General features: G+C 48.7%; 1 protein-coding gene across 1 annotated transcript in view; it reads left to right on the top strand.

Annotated features, from left to right (window-relative positions):
* Nucleotides 1–14696, top strand: part of LOC131278920 (disks large homolog 5-like) — a 76957-nt gene that overhangs the window by 18740 nt on the left and 43521 nt on the right. The window contains 1 exon segment of the mRNA XM_058299557.1: nt 13441–13700. Coding sequence (XP_058155540.1) covers nt 13441–13700 — 260 coding nt within the window.

The following is a 14696-nucleotide window of genomic DNA, read 5'->3' as shown; positions in this document are numbered from 1 at the left end:
TGGCTGCAGACGCGGTTCCAAAATTTAGCGGGCATCAGAAGCCAGACTCCCTGGAGGGCTTGCCAGGCCCCCCTGCCTCACCCCCGCCACCAGACTCTGCGGGTTTCAGGTTCAGTAGGTCCGAGGGAGGTCCTGGAAGTTCTCCGAGTGGAGCTGACCTTGCTGCAGGAATCGGGCCTAGACCTCGGGTGGCGCTGGCTCTCCCGGCTGCAGGTGAGGGTGGGTTAGCTCGGCTCCATGGTGCCTCTGATGGCCAGTTGTGGGGCTGTTTTGCTTCTCCCTGATAACCAGTGCCTGGCGGAGGTCCAGAAGCTTCCCCTGCACCAGCCTGAGCACCTGTGCCAGTGTTCTCCCCGGTTCCTAGCACCACAGGCCCACAGGGTTCTGAAGCAAAGTTGGAACCTGCCCAGCTGTCAATAAGACCAAGGAGGCTGGAGAGTGGTGACCAGGGGACCGAGGACAGAGAGCCCGAGTCTGGGCCTTGGCATCGGTGGGGAGCTGCATCGCAGGGTGGCCAGAGGAGAGGTCCAGTGATGGGCATGGGGCCTCTGCTCCTCCGCCCCTTGTCCACAGTCCAGGGCCTGTGCCGGCTCCCAGCACCCCTTTTCAGGCCTCTGCAGTCCAAGCCCCTACCTTCTGAATCCTGTCGTGGACATTCCAAGGAAAAGTAAAATCTGCCTTCTTGAGTGGGTTCCTGACTTAGGAAGAAGAAGGGTTTAAATGAGGGACAGGTGACAGTTTTACATTTGAATCCAAAAGAAGAGCTGCACCAGGATCCTGCAAAGGAGCTGTGGGAAAGGCATTGGAGGTTTTTGTTGATGGTTGACTTGGTGTTCGTTTTTATTTTGCTGTGCTTTTTGTTTAATGGTTACTGTAACTGCATTCACTGGCAGAGGGAGGGTGACAAGCCTCAGCTCTTCACCAGTCACCCCACTCCTGGAATGATGCCGTCAGTCCAGGGCACCACACTGTCTTACTTTTAATTTAAAAAAAAATCAGATTTATTGAGGTATCATTGAATACAGTAAAATTTACCCTTTTAAAAAATAAATTTCAGTGAGTTTTGACAGATGTACAGTCATGTAACCACCAACACAATTAAGATACAGAACTCTCCTATCAACTGAAAACTTCCCTCCTGCAGCTTTGTAGTCAGCGCTTCCCTCCACCCAGTTCCTTTAGTTTCCCATCCCTATAGTTGTTGCCTTTTCCAGAATGTCATAATGGTATTACATAGTACACAGCTGTTGGAGTCTGGCTTCTTGCACTTACCATAATGCATTCAAGTTTCACCCATACTGCTGTGCATACTAGTAATTCATTCCTTTTTTATTGCTGAGTAGAAGTCCATTGTATGGATATAGCACAGTTGTTTGTCCATACACTCTGCTATCACCAGAGGCAGACTGGTTTTGTTTGTTTGTTTGTTTGTTTGTTTTTGAGGTATTGGGGTCCGGGATTGAACCCAAGACCTCCTATGTGGGAAGCCGGCACTCAACTACTGAGCCACGTTGGCTCCTCTGAGTTGGTTTTTGTTTTGTTGTTTGTTTGCTTTGCTTGTTTGTTTGTGCGTGTCCCCCCGCCCCATTGTTGTTTGTGCTCGCTGTCTGTTCTCTGTGTCCATCCGCTGTGTGTTCTTCCATGTCTGCTTTTCTTCTCCTCTTTCTCTTTCGGAGGTACCAGGATCCAATCCTGGGACCTCCCATGTGGTTGAGAGGCATTCAGTTGCTTGCACCACCTCATCTTCCTGGTCTGCTGTGTCTCGGTCTTTCCTCTGAGTCTCCCTTTTTTTTGTTGTTATGTCATCTTGCAGCGCCAGCTCTCCACAGTGTGGGCCGTCAGCTCTCCGTGTCCATGGTGTGGGCCAGCTTGTCTTCACCAGAAGGCCCTGGGAATCGAATCCAGGACCTCCCATATGGTAGACAAGAGCCCAGTCGCTTGAGCCACATCTGTTTCCCTTGTTTTTTGTTCCCCTTCCCCCCCAGGAAGCACTGGGAACTGAACCCTAGACCTCCCATGTGGGAGGTGGGTGCTCAACTGCTTAAGCCACATTTGCTCCCCCCAGGCTGGGTTTTTTGTTGTTATTGTTGTTTTTAAAGATTTATTTACCCCCCCTTCCCCTCTTCCTGCCCTGTTGTTTTTGCTGTCTGTGTTGTCTTCTCATTTTCTCTCCTAGGATTCACTGAGATTCAATCCTGGAGACCTCTGATGGGGAGAGAGGTTCCCTGTTAATTGTGCCACCTCAGTTCCTGGTTTCTGCTGCGTTTCACCTTGACTCTCTTCTTGTCTCTCTTTTGATGCATCATCATCTTGCTGTGTGACTCACTTGCCGGGCACTGGCTCACCATGCAGGCACTTGTGTGGGCACAGCTTGCTATGCAGGCACACTTTCTCATCTTCTTTTTCACCAGGAGGCCCCAGGGATCGAACCCAGGTCCTTCCATATGGTAGGTGGAAGCTGTATCAGTTGAGCCACATCCGCTTCCCACCCAGGCTGGTTTTTGTGAGAACATAAGTTTTCATTTCTCTCACGTAAATTACCCAGAAGTGGGATTGCTGTTTGCTGTAGTAAGTGCGTGTTTAACTTTATAAGCTCTTGCTAAACTGCTTTCAAAAGTGGTTGTGTCATCTTGTTTTCTCACCAACAATGAGCTTATAAAGTTAAACATGCAATTTTACTACTTTTTCCACTTTTGCTGACATTTCATGTTGTCACTTCTTTATTTTACCCATTTTGATAAGAGTGCCTGGTATAGGATCATGATCGTTGTCTTCAAAAGGACAATAGGTCTGCTCTGTAGACGAGGCCTCCCTTGACCTTTGTCACCTTGACTCTTTTGAAGCTTACAGGCCAATTATTATTTTTTAAAATTTTAATTTTGAAATACTTTCAAATATACAAGAGAGTTACAGAAATAAAATAAAGGCCATATAGAGAATTTCAAAATAACCCTATGCCCCAATATCCAGGTGCACCAATTTTAACATTTTATCATTCTCCTTCTATCTATGCAGCAACTTACTGGTCCGTCTGTCTATCTTATAATCATCTAACTGTCTATCAGTCCATTTTCTAACATTTGTTTATTGTTTATATACATCATGCTGCTTGAACACTTAATAGTGCTGTGCACATTTCCTAAGAAAAGAATATTCACTTATGTAATCACCTTAAGTGCAGTGTTCAAGTTCAAGAAATTTAACATTGATATAAAGCTTACAGTCTATATTCTAATTTTTTCATATGTCCCCCAGATTTCCTTTTGAGCCTTTTCTCCTCTTGTATAAGATCACATATTGCATTTAGTTGTCTTTGTCTCTTCAGTTGCTCTTTTTGGTGTGTGTGTGAATATATGCACACACACACATATAGCAAATGTTTCCATCTCAACCACTCAGTGGGATTACTCGCATTTTCCTTGTTGTGGTGCCCTTACCACCTGCCATTCCTGTCTTCCCAAACAGAAACCCTGTGCCTGTTATGTGTTAATTCCCCATTCACCTTGTCCCCTCCTTCCCCACCCCTGACTACCCGTATTGTAACTTCCATCTCTGTGAGACTGCGGTTCACTGATTTTTTTTTGTAGTTACCATGGAGCTTAAGTGTATACATCCTATAAATAGTTTTAAGTCTATAACTTTCTTTTTTTGTTGTTTAGATTTATTTTTTTATTTATTTCTCTCCCTCCCCCCCCCCCCAGTTGTCTGCTCTCTGTGTCCGCTTCTATCCTTATCAGCAGCACTGGGAATCTGTGTCCCTTTGTTGCATCATCTTGTTGTTTCAGCTCTCCGTCTGTGCAGCGCCATTCTTGGACAGGCTGCACTTTCTTTCGTGCTGGGCAGCTCTCCTTATGGAGCGCACCCCTTGCACGCGGGGCTCCCCTACTCAGGGGACACCCCTGCATGGCAGGGCACTCCTTGCGCACATCAGCACTGTGCATGGGCCAGCTCCACATGGGTCAAGGAGGCCCGGGGTTTGAACTGTGGACCTCCCATGTGGCAGGCAGATGCCCTAACCACTGGGCCAAGTCCACTATCCTTAACTTTCTTGTTTGTGTAGAGACCAACTTAACTTCAATGGTATGTACCAACTATTTCATGTAGTTCTTGTAAATTACAGGTTTATATACTTTGTTTATAAAAAATCACTGATTTCTCATGACATTTTATGCATCTGACTTTTAGATTCTGTAGGAAGTGATAAGTGGAGTTACAAACCAAAAACACAAGGGTGCTAGTATTTATATATACCCCAGCTGTTACCCTAACTGGAGATGCTTTTCATGTGGCTTCGATTTATTGTCTAGTGTCCTTTCCTTTCTACCTTCAAAACTCTTTTAGTCTCTCTTGTAGGGCTGGTCTAGTGGTAGACAAACTCCCTCAGCTTTTGTTTTTTGGAAATGTTTTAATTTGGTTGATAATTGTTTGCATTCAGCACTTTAAATATGTTACCTCACTGCCTTCTTGCCTCCATGGTTTTCCATGAGAAATAGGCACTTAATCTTACTGAGGCTTCTTTATGAGACACATTTCTTCAGGGCTTTTAGAATTCTCTCTTAATCTTTGGTATTGCACTATGTGATTAAAAAGTACTATACTGTGGGTCTATTTGGGTTTATCCTATTTTGGGTTCCTTGAGCGTCTTGGATATATTTTGTTATATTGCTATTATGTTATTCATGTCTTTTGTTAAATTTGGGAAGTTTTCAGCTACCATTTCTTTGAATTTTCTCTTTGCCCCTTTCTTTCCTTCTTCTCCTGGGACTCCCACAGTGCTTGATGGTGTCTCACAGGTTCCCTCTGGCTCTGTTCACTTTTCTTCATTCTTTTGTCTTTCCTCAGACTGGATGATTTCAACTGTCTTATCTTCAAGTTTACCTGATTCTCCCTAGCCCCTATCTGTTGTTGAACCAAACCTTAAAGGAATTTAAATTTTTCTGTTACTCTCGTCTTCAGCTCTGTTTCATTCCTTTTCATAATTTTTTTTTTTAAGATATGGGGGCTGGGGATTGAACCCAGGACCCTGTATATGGGAAATGGGTGCCCACCCACTGAGCCATATCGGCTTCCCTGGGTTGACTTTTCTGTTTGTTTTGCTTGTTGTTTTTTTTTTTTAGGAGACACCTGAACCGAACCTGGGTGTGAGGTGGGTGCTTAACCGCTGGAGCCATATCCACTCCCTTCATATTTTCCATCTCTATTGCTATTCTGCATTCATCTGCCATTTCCCTAATTTCCTTTAGTTTGTTGTCCATGTTTTCCTTTAGCTCTTTCAACATATTTAGGTTTTTTTTTTTTTTTTAATCTTTGTTATGTCCCAGGTCTGGCCCCTCCTCCTGGGTAATTTCAAATACTTTAATCATCTCCTTCACCTGGCCTATCACTTCCTTTTCTTTGTATGTTTTGTAATCTTTCATTAAAAGCTGGATGTTTTGATATTTTAAATGATTTTTTTAAATGTGTTATTGCTGGAATTTAGAGTCTGAGGTGTTTGTTCCTTAAGCTAGTAAACAGCTAGCCTAAGAGCTAAAAAAGGAGAAAGAATGTACTGTTTCCAGTCTTTGCAAATTGACCTGTGCTCTCCTTCAGAGCCCTTTCTGCAGGTTAGGTCTTCCCTGGGCTTGCTCTGTGGCCCTGGGAATTCCCATTTACATACATAGGAATGTCCCTCTTTCCTAGGAGGCAGTTTCCTCACAGCACAGCCCTCTGTGTCCTCCAGCCAGCAGTCCCTTGCCCCAGGCAGCATGGCTTGACAGCCTGCCGCCCCCCCGGCTGCCTTCTGCCTTTTGCAGGGGAGCTGGGCAAGCCGCCCTCCGTGGCAGGGCACGCTCTGGGGCAGCGAGTCCCTCAGGTCACCACCAGGCAGGCTGGGCCGGTCGTGCATGCTGCCAGGATATGCACGAGGGTTCTTTTGCTCCCTCTGCATCCAGGGTCAGGGACCCACCCTGGGAGCGCTGCTGACCCCATGCCCAGCTGTGAGGGGTGGGCGAGGGGCCGGCCAGGGTGCCATGAGAGCCAAAACTTTGTAGGTAGCTTTTTTTCTTGATTCGGTTCTCGTCCTGGTACTGTTGTCTAACCGTTTTCTTGAGCTTTGTTTGAGAAAGATGTTTCTGCCAGTTCTTGTAGGTTATTCAGAGTTTGTGTCGGGGTGGAGCCCTGGCATGCCTCACCCCATCCTCTTGACCCGGGCATGAGGCCAGTTATTTTGTAGGGTGGCTCTCAATGTAGAGTTCTCTGATCCTCATGGTTAGAATCGGTTAGTGTATTTTTGGTAGGAGTGTCACAGAAGGGATCCTGCGTTCTTCTCTTGTATCCTGTCGGTGGGAAATGCTGCCCTCTGATCCGCTCCTCATACTGGTCACTAGAATCACTTGGCTGAGGCGATGTCTCCAAGCTTCTCCACTGTAAAGTTCCTCTTCGTGATTCAGAAGTGTTTCTAGGGCTGTCCATTGAAACTGCAGATATCCCATTTGTCATCAGATTTTCAATTACCTGTCCTCCATCCCTCCATCTGTGTATCAATTTACCTATCCATCTCTGGTTTCCTGTTTTAGTCACTAGGCTACAATCTGTTGAGGCCAGTGGGAACCCCCTCTTCGGCCTTGCACTTATGTCTTTTTTTTTTTTTTTTTGACATTTTCTATCATTATTTGAGCACTTCCTTGCTCTCTGGTATAAGATGCTCCAGGCTTATTTTATACATCTCCTGCCCTAGCCCTGGAAATTAGCAATTTCTCCAAGGAGGCTTCATTCCTTTTAGTGGAGAACGGTACTTAGGGGCAAGATCTGAATGCCAGCTATGCTCATAGGTATTGGGGTGTCACTGCTCCTAGGCCTTCTCAGTGGATAGAAGTAGGGAATATCTGTATATACATACATGTGTATGCACACACATTTGCATCTCGATTGATTATTACCATGAGTTTACACTGACACCATGGGGTTGGCCTGGTTTCTCCCATTCCCCCCCCTTTTTTTTTTACCCCAGTCCTCACACGATGAGAAACCTGGTGCCTGTTATTCTTTGAGCTGTTAACCTTGATCAGTGCCCACCTCTGTAACCTGTCTCCAGCTCCTCTGTCCCCTTCCCCATGCCAGGCCCATCTTGCCCTTCTTGGGCCCTCCTGCTCTGGGCCTCACCTCCATGGGGACCCCTCCCCATCCCACTCAGGCCCTGAGCCCCCTCAGGGCACCTCCCCTCCAGGGTGCCTGCCTTGCTCTGCCACACCTAATCACTTTCAGGTCCAATTCTTCAGAAAGGGGGGGAGGGCGCTTTTTTCTTTTTTTATGCTATGGTTATTTTTTCCAATTGCAAAATTAATAAACATTTTGTACTGAATAATGAAAGAATCAGGTGATACAGGAATGTCAAAAATTAAAAGTAGAATTCTTCCCATATTCTCACTACACAGAAATAACTGCCATTAGTGTACTTGGCCTACTACCAGTGGAAGGTTTGAGACTTTTATCTGCACACACACACAAACCCTTCTGTCTCCATTTATTTTACAGAAATGGCATCATATGATACAATTTCTGGCCAGAATTTTTTTTTCTTTGCTTAATAGGTCATGTACTTCTTTCTATTTTGGTACAAGGCTACCTCATTGTTTTTAACTTCCGTAGAGTATTGCATTCCATGGAAGTACTTAAATGATTCAGCCAGTCTCCTATTGACTAAACCTAGGGCTATTTTCAGTATTTTCCCATTATACACTATATTCTATTTAAAAATTTGCTTCTGTGGTTTATTTTGTTTGGCTGATAACTCCTGAGGTCCTGTGTGGCATACTGGAGCAGACTGGGTGGGGGGCCCTGGGACAGCCTTGCTGTGAGATGCCCCCACATCCCTCCCATGAGCCCCCTGCTGGGGGATATGGCCGGCCGAGGTCAGGCCTGAGTCTGGGGTGGGGGCTGGTACTTAACTGTAGGCCTTGGCTTGTTCTTGGCAAGAGGAAAGGCTCCCAGGAAGGGGAGTTAGGTGCAGGCCAGGATAGCAGCCGGAGGCCCCGGGCCCTGTGGGGAGCACCATGGACCACGTGGTCCCCATGCCACCTCCATGGCTGACCCGACACATGACCCCAGAGTGGCTGCCGCAGCACCCTCACCTTCCTTTCCCCTGTCCTGGTAAAAGTCCCAGGAGGGAGGGGCGATGCTCCTGGAGCATTGCTGCAAGGATGAGAGGAGGCAGGTGCCACTGACAGGAAGTGCCACCTTGAGGCCAGCACCTGTGCACCTGCCCTGCCTGTGTGCCGAGCTTCCCGGAGCAGCCATGTAGGACTGTGGGCCTCACCTGTCGGAAGCTCTGGCCGATCCGGGCCGGCCTGCCCCCATGCTCCTGGTATGAGCGGGAGCTGCCTGGCAGTGGGTCACGGAGCCCCAGCCAAGGCCTCGTGCCTCTCTCTACTGCGAGGGGCGACTCCTGGTCTGAGGGGTGGGCAGCCCTCCCTGACTTCACCCTTTGCTTCTCCTTTTTTCCTGGCCATTGCCTGCTCTGACCTTGGCTCAGATCATCTTTGTTTTTTTTCCTCTCAATTTTTATTCTAGTTCCGTGTATACAACCTAAAAAATCCTCTTTTAGCCACCTTCAAATATATATTTCAGGGCTGTTAATTATGTTCACAGCATTGTGCTACCAGCACCACTGTCCATTACCAAAACTTTACCATCAATCCAAACAGAACTTCAGGGCAATCTAAGCATTCACTCCTCATTTCCTTACCCTACCCCGTCCCCTCATAACTTACATCTAGAGTCTGTCTCTGTGAGTTTGCTTACCTTAATTATCAGATAACCTTTTGCCTTGGAGTCTAATTTAGATTTTATTCTTCTTTGGGAGATTCATCATTTTGAGAGAGTTTGCAGCTCTACCTTTCTAGCCTTGCTGGGAAGTGGCAGAGTGGGCTTTTGGCTGAGTTCATCTCATGGTTGCTGAGGAGATTAAAGGAGGCCTGAATGCAAAGCACAAGCACCAGGGGCCTGGCATGTCTGAAGCGCTCGGTGATGTTTGCTGTTATTGTCCTGGGCCTTTCAGATCTGGATGTGGAGAAATTGGAACCCTTATACATTGCTAGTCGGAACATTAGATGGCAGTTTGGCATGTCCTCAAAAAGTTAGCATGGGGTGGCGGACTTGGCCCAGTGGTTAGGGCATCCGTCTGCCACATGGGAGGTCCGTGGTTCAAACCCCGGGCCTCCTTGACCCGTGTGGAGCTGGCCAATGTGCAGTGCTGATGCGTGCAAGGAGTGCCCTGCCACGCAGGGGTATGCCTGGCGTAGGGGAGCCCCGCACTCAAGGAGTGCACCCCGTAAGGAGAGCCGCCCAGTGCGAAAGAAAGTGCAGCCTGCCCAGGAATGGTGCCGCACACAGGGAGAGTGACACAAGATGACACGACAAAAAGAAACACAGATTCCCGTCAATAACAGAAGCGGACAAAGAACACGCAGCAAATAGACAATAGACAATAACAGAAGCGGACAAAGAACACGCAGCAAATAGACACAGAGAACAGACAACTGGGGTGGGGGGGAAGGGGAGAGAAATAAATAAATAAAATAAATCTTAAAAAAAAAGTTAGCATGGGTGTTACCTGGTGACGCAGCGACCCACTCCTAGATATAAAGCCAAGGTAACCGAGAACTTGTCCACACAAAACTGTGAACAAACGTTCATGGCAGCATCGGTCACTGTAGCCGCAGGGTGGAAACAACGCAAATGTCCACTGATGGATGGATGGATGAGGAGAATGTGGTCTACCCGTACAGCAGCGTACTATTCAGCCAGAAACAGAATGACGTTCTGGTGCACGCTGCAATGTGCATGAGCCTGGAAACCATTATTTTGAATGAAAGCCGCCAGACACAGACGGTCACGTATTGCAGGATTCCTTTCCATGAAATGTCCAGAAGAGGTAAATCCGTCGAGACTCAGCACAGATGAGCGATTTCCAGGAGCTGAGGGGAGGAGGACCAGAGAGCCCCTGCTTCATGGTTACAGGATTTATCTTCGGGGTGATGGAAATGTTCTGGAATTGTGTGGCAGTGGTGATTGCACAACCTCATAAAGATACTAAATACCAACTGAAGTTTTACTTTAAAAGGGTGAATTAGATCTCAGAAAGCCTCCATCACACACAAAAAATCTGCCCTCATGAAGCATAAAACTTCTTTGCCTCCAAATCCGACTCTTTCTTCCGGAGGTACACGGCTTTGACAGGCAGCCAGACTGAGAGTTGCATCTCCATTCTCTTCGCCTCCTTCCATGTCCTGTCCCCCTCCTCCCAAATAAAGTGGGGGTGTTTTCTGTCGGCCCCTTTGCCCATCCCCTGGTTTCTTTTTCCTGAAGGCTTGTCCCACGGGGCAGGACTAAATGCCCGTGCTCCAGGCTCCACAGGTCCTTCATTGGCACTGGCTGTCACCGGGCAAGTGCCGCCGCCTTGGCGGCTGGGGGAGGAGTGGCCTGGCCACCGCGGGGTCTGTGTCCAGCTGCCGGGGCTGCCCGTGCCCCCTCCACCCAGGCAGCAGGCCCCAGGTTTGTGCCCCACGGGGCCTGGGGGGTAAAGGTCGGTCTCCATGGACAAGGCGGTTTTGTGGCTCGCTTCCTCCCACGCCTTGTCAACGTGAAGAGGCCCTTGCTGGGTAAAAGTGCTGTTTGACTTGTGTGTTTGCTCGAGGGATTTGTGGGGCCCTTCTGCCCTCGGTATGGTTTATCTCACAGGAAGTGAGGCTGCCCTGGTGGGCGGGGCTTCATGGGCCTGGGTCCGGGCCTGTTCCCTCTTGGGCAGACGGGCGCTTCGCCCTCTGAGTGTGCGGAGGGGATGGGGAGTGCTGCGGCCTGGATGTGGACAGGGGACTGTGGCATTTTGGGTTCTTCTTGGCTGTCTTGGGGATGCCCCAGTGACCAGGGCAGGGGCTGCCGAGCCTTGGCTGGGCAAGCAGGTATAGGATGTGTGCCTGTCTGTTTTCTTTACTGAAATTGTACATCTTCTTTGGTCAAACAGGCCATGAACGAAATAACCAACACCGTCTTCAACAGCCATGCAGTTACCAACCCCTACTGCAGGAGGTTCCCTCCTGAAAGGGGACTCCTCCGGTCACCCCTTACATCTAATTTCGTAGACACTTTTCTGTGTCATACTTAACATATGCACAGCGTTTATTTTCATTTCCTGCAACCTGCCTTTTCTCCTAACCCAACAATATACCGTGGGTTTCCTTGTAGTTTTCTTTCAGTTCGGAACTCCCAGCCAAGTGTTCCGTGGTTTCGTTGTCAGGGATGGCCTAACCCTGTTCTCCGTGTGTTAAGCACCTTGGTTGTTTGCACTTTCATCCTATTGCAAATAATCTTTCCCGGGACATGCTTACGTCTGCCCTCATTCTTTTTTCCACATTTTCTTAGGTTTGACTCTTAGAGATAAAATTGCTGGGTTCAAGGCAAAGCACATTTTCTCTTTTTATAGGCTCTGCCAGTTTATTTGAGAAATTCATAAGGCCCCTGGAGCCTTCTCTCTTCTCTTTCTTGCCCTGGCCCCTGTCTTTAAAATACAGTATTTTTCTTCTGTAATTCCTGAATGTTGATTTTCTTTTCCCAGGAACCGCAGGTTAATGCCCTGTCATGGGCCCAGAGGGAGGGGCAAAGGGGTTTCTTGGTCCCTGAAGGACACGTCTGGGGAGAAGCGCAGATAATGAGCGTTTTGACCCGCCTTGAGTGCAGCCCCAGGTGCGTTCTCTTCTTGCTCTGCTTGCCTTCTGCAGCCGCTCCTGCCGCGGCTGTCGTGCGGCGTGGATAGAGCGGAACGCGGGGCTTGGTCCTTCCCTCCCGCCACTCCCACCCCGTCCTCCCAGGCAGACTGTCGGGAGCTCGGGCCTGGGGAGTCATCTCTGGAGACCGCTGCCTGCCTGGGACGAGAAGGACGGTAGGATCCCAGGCTGGGTGTAAATGCTCTCCCTCGGACCTCCACCGCCCTTGGGCTGGCAGGCTGAATGTTTGGCTGCAGTTGCGTGTGCGTTTATGTACGTCTCACCGTTGACTGCGACTCAGTGTGTGGGAAACTAGCTCCTAAGAACACTGTCTTCTAACGGTGTAAAGGAAAAAGTTTGGACTACTAGGATAGCTTTTCAAATTTTCAAATTTCCTGGTCTGCGCTGAGGCAGTGATTCCCCCCGATTTCTCCAGAGGCTGTCGATGGTGATGCGCAGAGGCGGCCCCAGCGCACCTGCCTGTGGCAAGAGGTTGCGGAGCATGTGGGCACATGAGCACCTCTTCGGCTACTGTCCTGTGGAGAAAGGATTGTTCTATATGATTCCAGGGGTAGAAGAACAGGCTTTGAAGTTAGAGGAGGTGGATTTCAGCTCAGAGTAAGCCAGGCATTCTTGTGCAGTCTGCTTGTGCATGAGCGTGGTTATAACACTGGTGGAAGTGGCCCCTCGGGGTCCCCTGTGACCCTGAGATTCTGTCATCTCCTTATCCCTGGGCTTGTCCCTGCGTACCCTTGCTCACTGTGAACTTGTGATTCACTTGGCCCTGAATTGTCCCTGGACTGTCAGGGTTTAAACTCAAGGCTGGGGTATTTGAAGGACTTACAATGCAGAGATGCCAAACCATCATATAGACTCCAAATTCTGTCCCAGACATGTGAAATTGGGCTCTACCAGGTTTGTGTTCATTCACCTCCAGATGGCCTTTTAAATTATTTTGTTTCTCAGTGAAGCTTGTGAGACAAATCTGGAGAGCATTTGGCTGGTCTGCAACGGACTGCCCCCTTGTGGGCTACTTTGGGAATAACTGCAGTGCCGGGGCTGCACAGTAAACCAGATTGGAGCTAATCGGGTTCTCACCTGGTTTAGGGAATGTTTGGTAATTGAATATTTGAAGTCTTTCTTTTCGAAGTTTTGAGTTATTTCCCATGAATAAGGGCAATACTTTGTAGTTACTGGAACTTTGCCAGACCTGGGTACAAGGTGTTGCTTGATCTAAAAGTCATGAGGGCTTTCTGTTGACTAAGTGTGTGACTCCCAGAAGAAGAGCAGGTGCTCAGAGTGTAACATGTTATTTGTACAGTTTAGGCACCATGAGCCACTTTGATCATTTAGGGAAGGTTTTATGTCACTGTAGGGAATGGTTTACCCTTCAAGTTCCTAGATACCAGCCAAGGGCCAGCCTTGCAAACAGGCCTTTTTCTGGATTTCTGTCCTTAAACACAGCCTTACGTCTGCAATGTTTATGGTTTTCTGCACAGTACTTAATAGAGATTTGTAAATGAATAAATCTGAATGAATCAGCCTCATGTGATGGCAGGGCCTGTGAATGAGACAGCCAGATTCCCCCAAGCTAGAGGGTGGGGCCTTCCCTCCCAGATAGAAGTGTGGGTGTGCTGTGCTCTGGGCACAGCCCCCCCAGCCCCCACAGGCCCTGGGTGAGCCAGGCAGTCTCTGTCTCCAGGTGCTGAAGCGCAGCGGGTCCTCGGAGATTCTCAACAAGCTGTACGACACGGCCATGGACAAGCTGGAGGGGGTCAAGAAGGACTACGACGCCCTGCGGAAGAGGTTCAGTGAGAAGGTGGCCATCCACAGCTCAGAACTGAACCTCCTGGAGCAGCTGGAGCGGGAGAACCAGCGGCTGCTGAAGCAGACGGACATGCTGACCCAGCAGAGGGACACCGCCATCCAGCTGCAGCACCAGTGCGCCCTCTCCTTGAGGAGGTAGGAGCCGGGGGGCTGGGAGGGGGGCACGCGCGGGCAGAGCCTGCACCTGCCCCACCTTCTCTGAGAAGGGCGGGGGAGCTGCTTGAACTCCCCTGGGCGTGGGGGGGAAGGGGGCTAACCTCTGGGCTGGTGGTTATCTGCGAGGCTCCCAGCGCCTTCCGGGATTAAAACCAGCACAGGCTACTGGTCTCCAGGAAGCGTTGTTTTTGACACCCAGTAAGTCTCATGAATTGTGGCTCCTTCCTCTCCCCTGAGTAGCTCTGAGTGCTCTGAGCTTGCTTTTTTCCTTTTCTTTCCTTTTCTTCCCTTCCTCCCTCCCTCCCTTCTCTCTCTCTCTTTCTTTCTTCTAATGCTGGTAATTCTTTTTTTAAAAAAAAAAACATATCTATTTATTGATACATATCAACAAAGCATGCAGTTCATCCAGGTTTCACCACAAGCGTTTCCATCTGTGTCAGTTACCCACCCAGAGAATAGGACAGCCACTTGTCTTAGGCATTGTTCCTTCCAAAGTTTTATTTTTAAATTAAGGAATATGATCTTCTTCAGGGCTGTGCTCCCTTCCTCGAAATAGTGTTTCGTAAGGAACGTTCCTGCACAACGCCAATTCTCAGCAGTCTTCCTGGGCTTCTTAAGTAGACGTTTTCTCTTGATAAATAGGTTTGGAAATTGCTGGATTGAATTGCAGACAGGTTTCTTTACATCAGGACCTCTCCGGGCCTTTTACTCTGGTATTGCGCAATGTGACTTGCCAAGAGTGGGGCACAGGATGCAGTGTTCCCAAACATAAGCCGCCAGAGCACCCAGCATGTTTAGTGGGACCCTGTGCAGGATTGGGGTTTCAAGGAACAGCCTTTGAGAATGCCAGTCTTGCGCTGCAGGCCCTGACTTGCAGGTTGCCTTGCACGGGGCTGGCCGGAGCTGTGGTGTCTGTGCTGACTGACTTGAGGCCTTAGTGTCTGTGAAAACGTGGCGGTCGGACTCAACTTAGAT

This window comes from Dasypus novemcinctus, chromosome 6, assembly GCF_030445035.2.
Source record: "Dasypus novemcinctus isolate mDasNov1 chromosome 6, mDasNov1.1.hap2, whole genome shotgun sequence".
Taxonomy (NCBI): domain Eukaryota; kingdom Metazoa; phylum Chordata; class Mammalia; order Cingulata; family Dasypodidae; genus Dasypus; species Dasypus novemcinctus.
The sequence above is the reverse complement of the archived record's forward strand: the minus strand, read 5'-3'. Positions and strand labels throughout refer to the sequence as shown.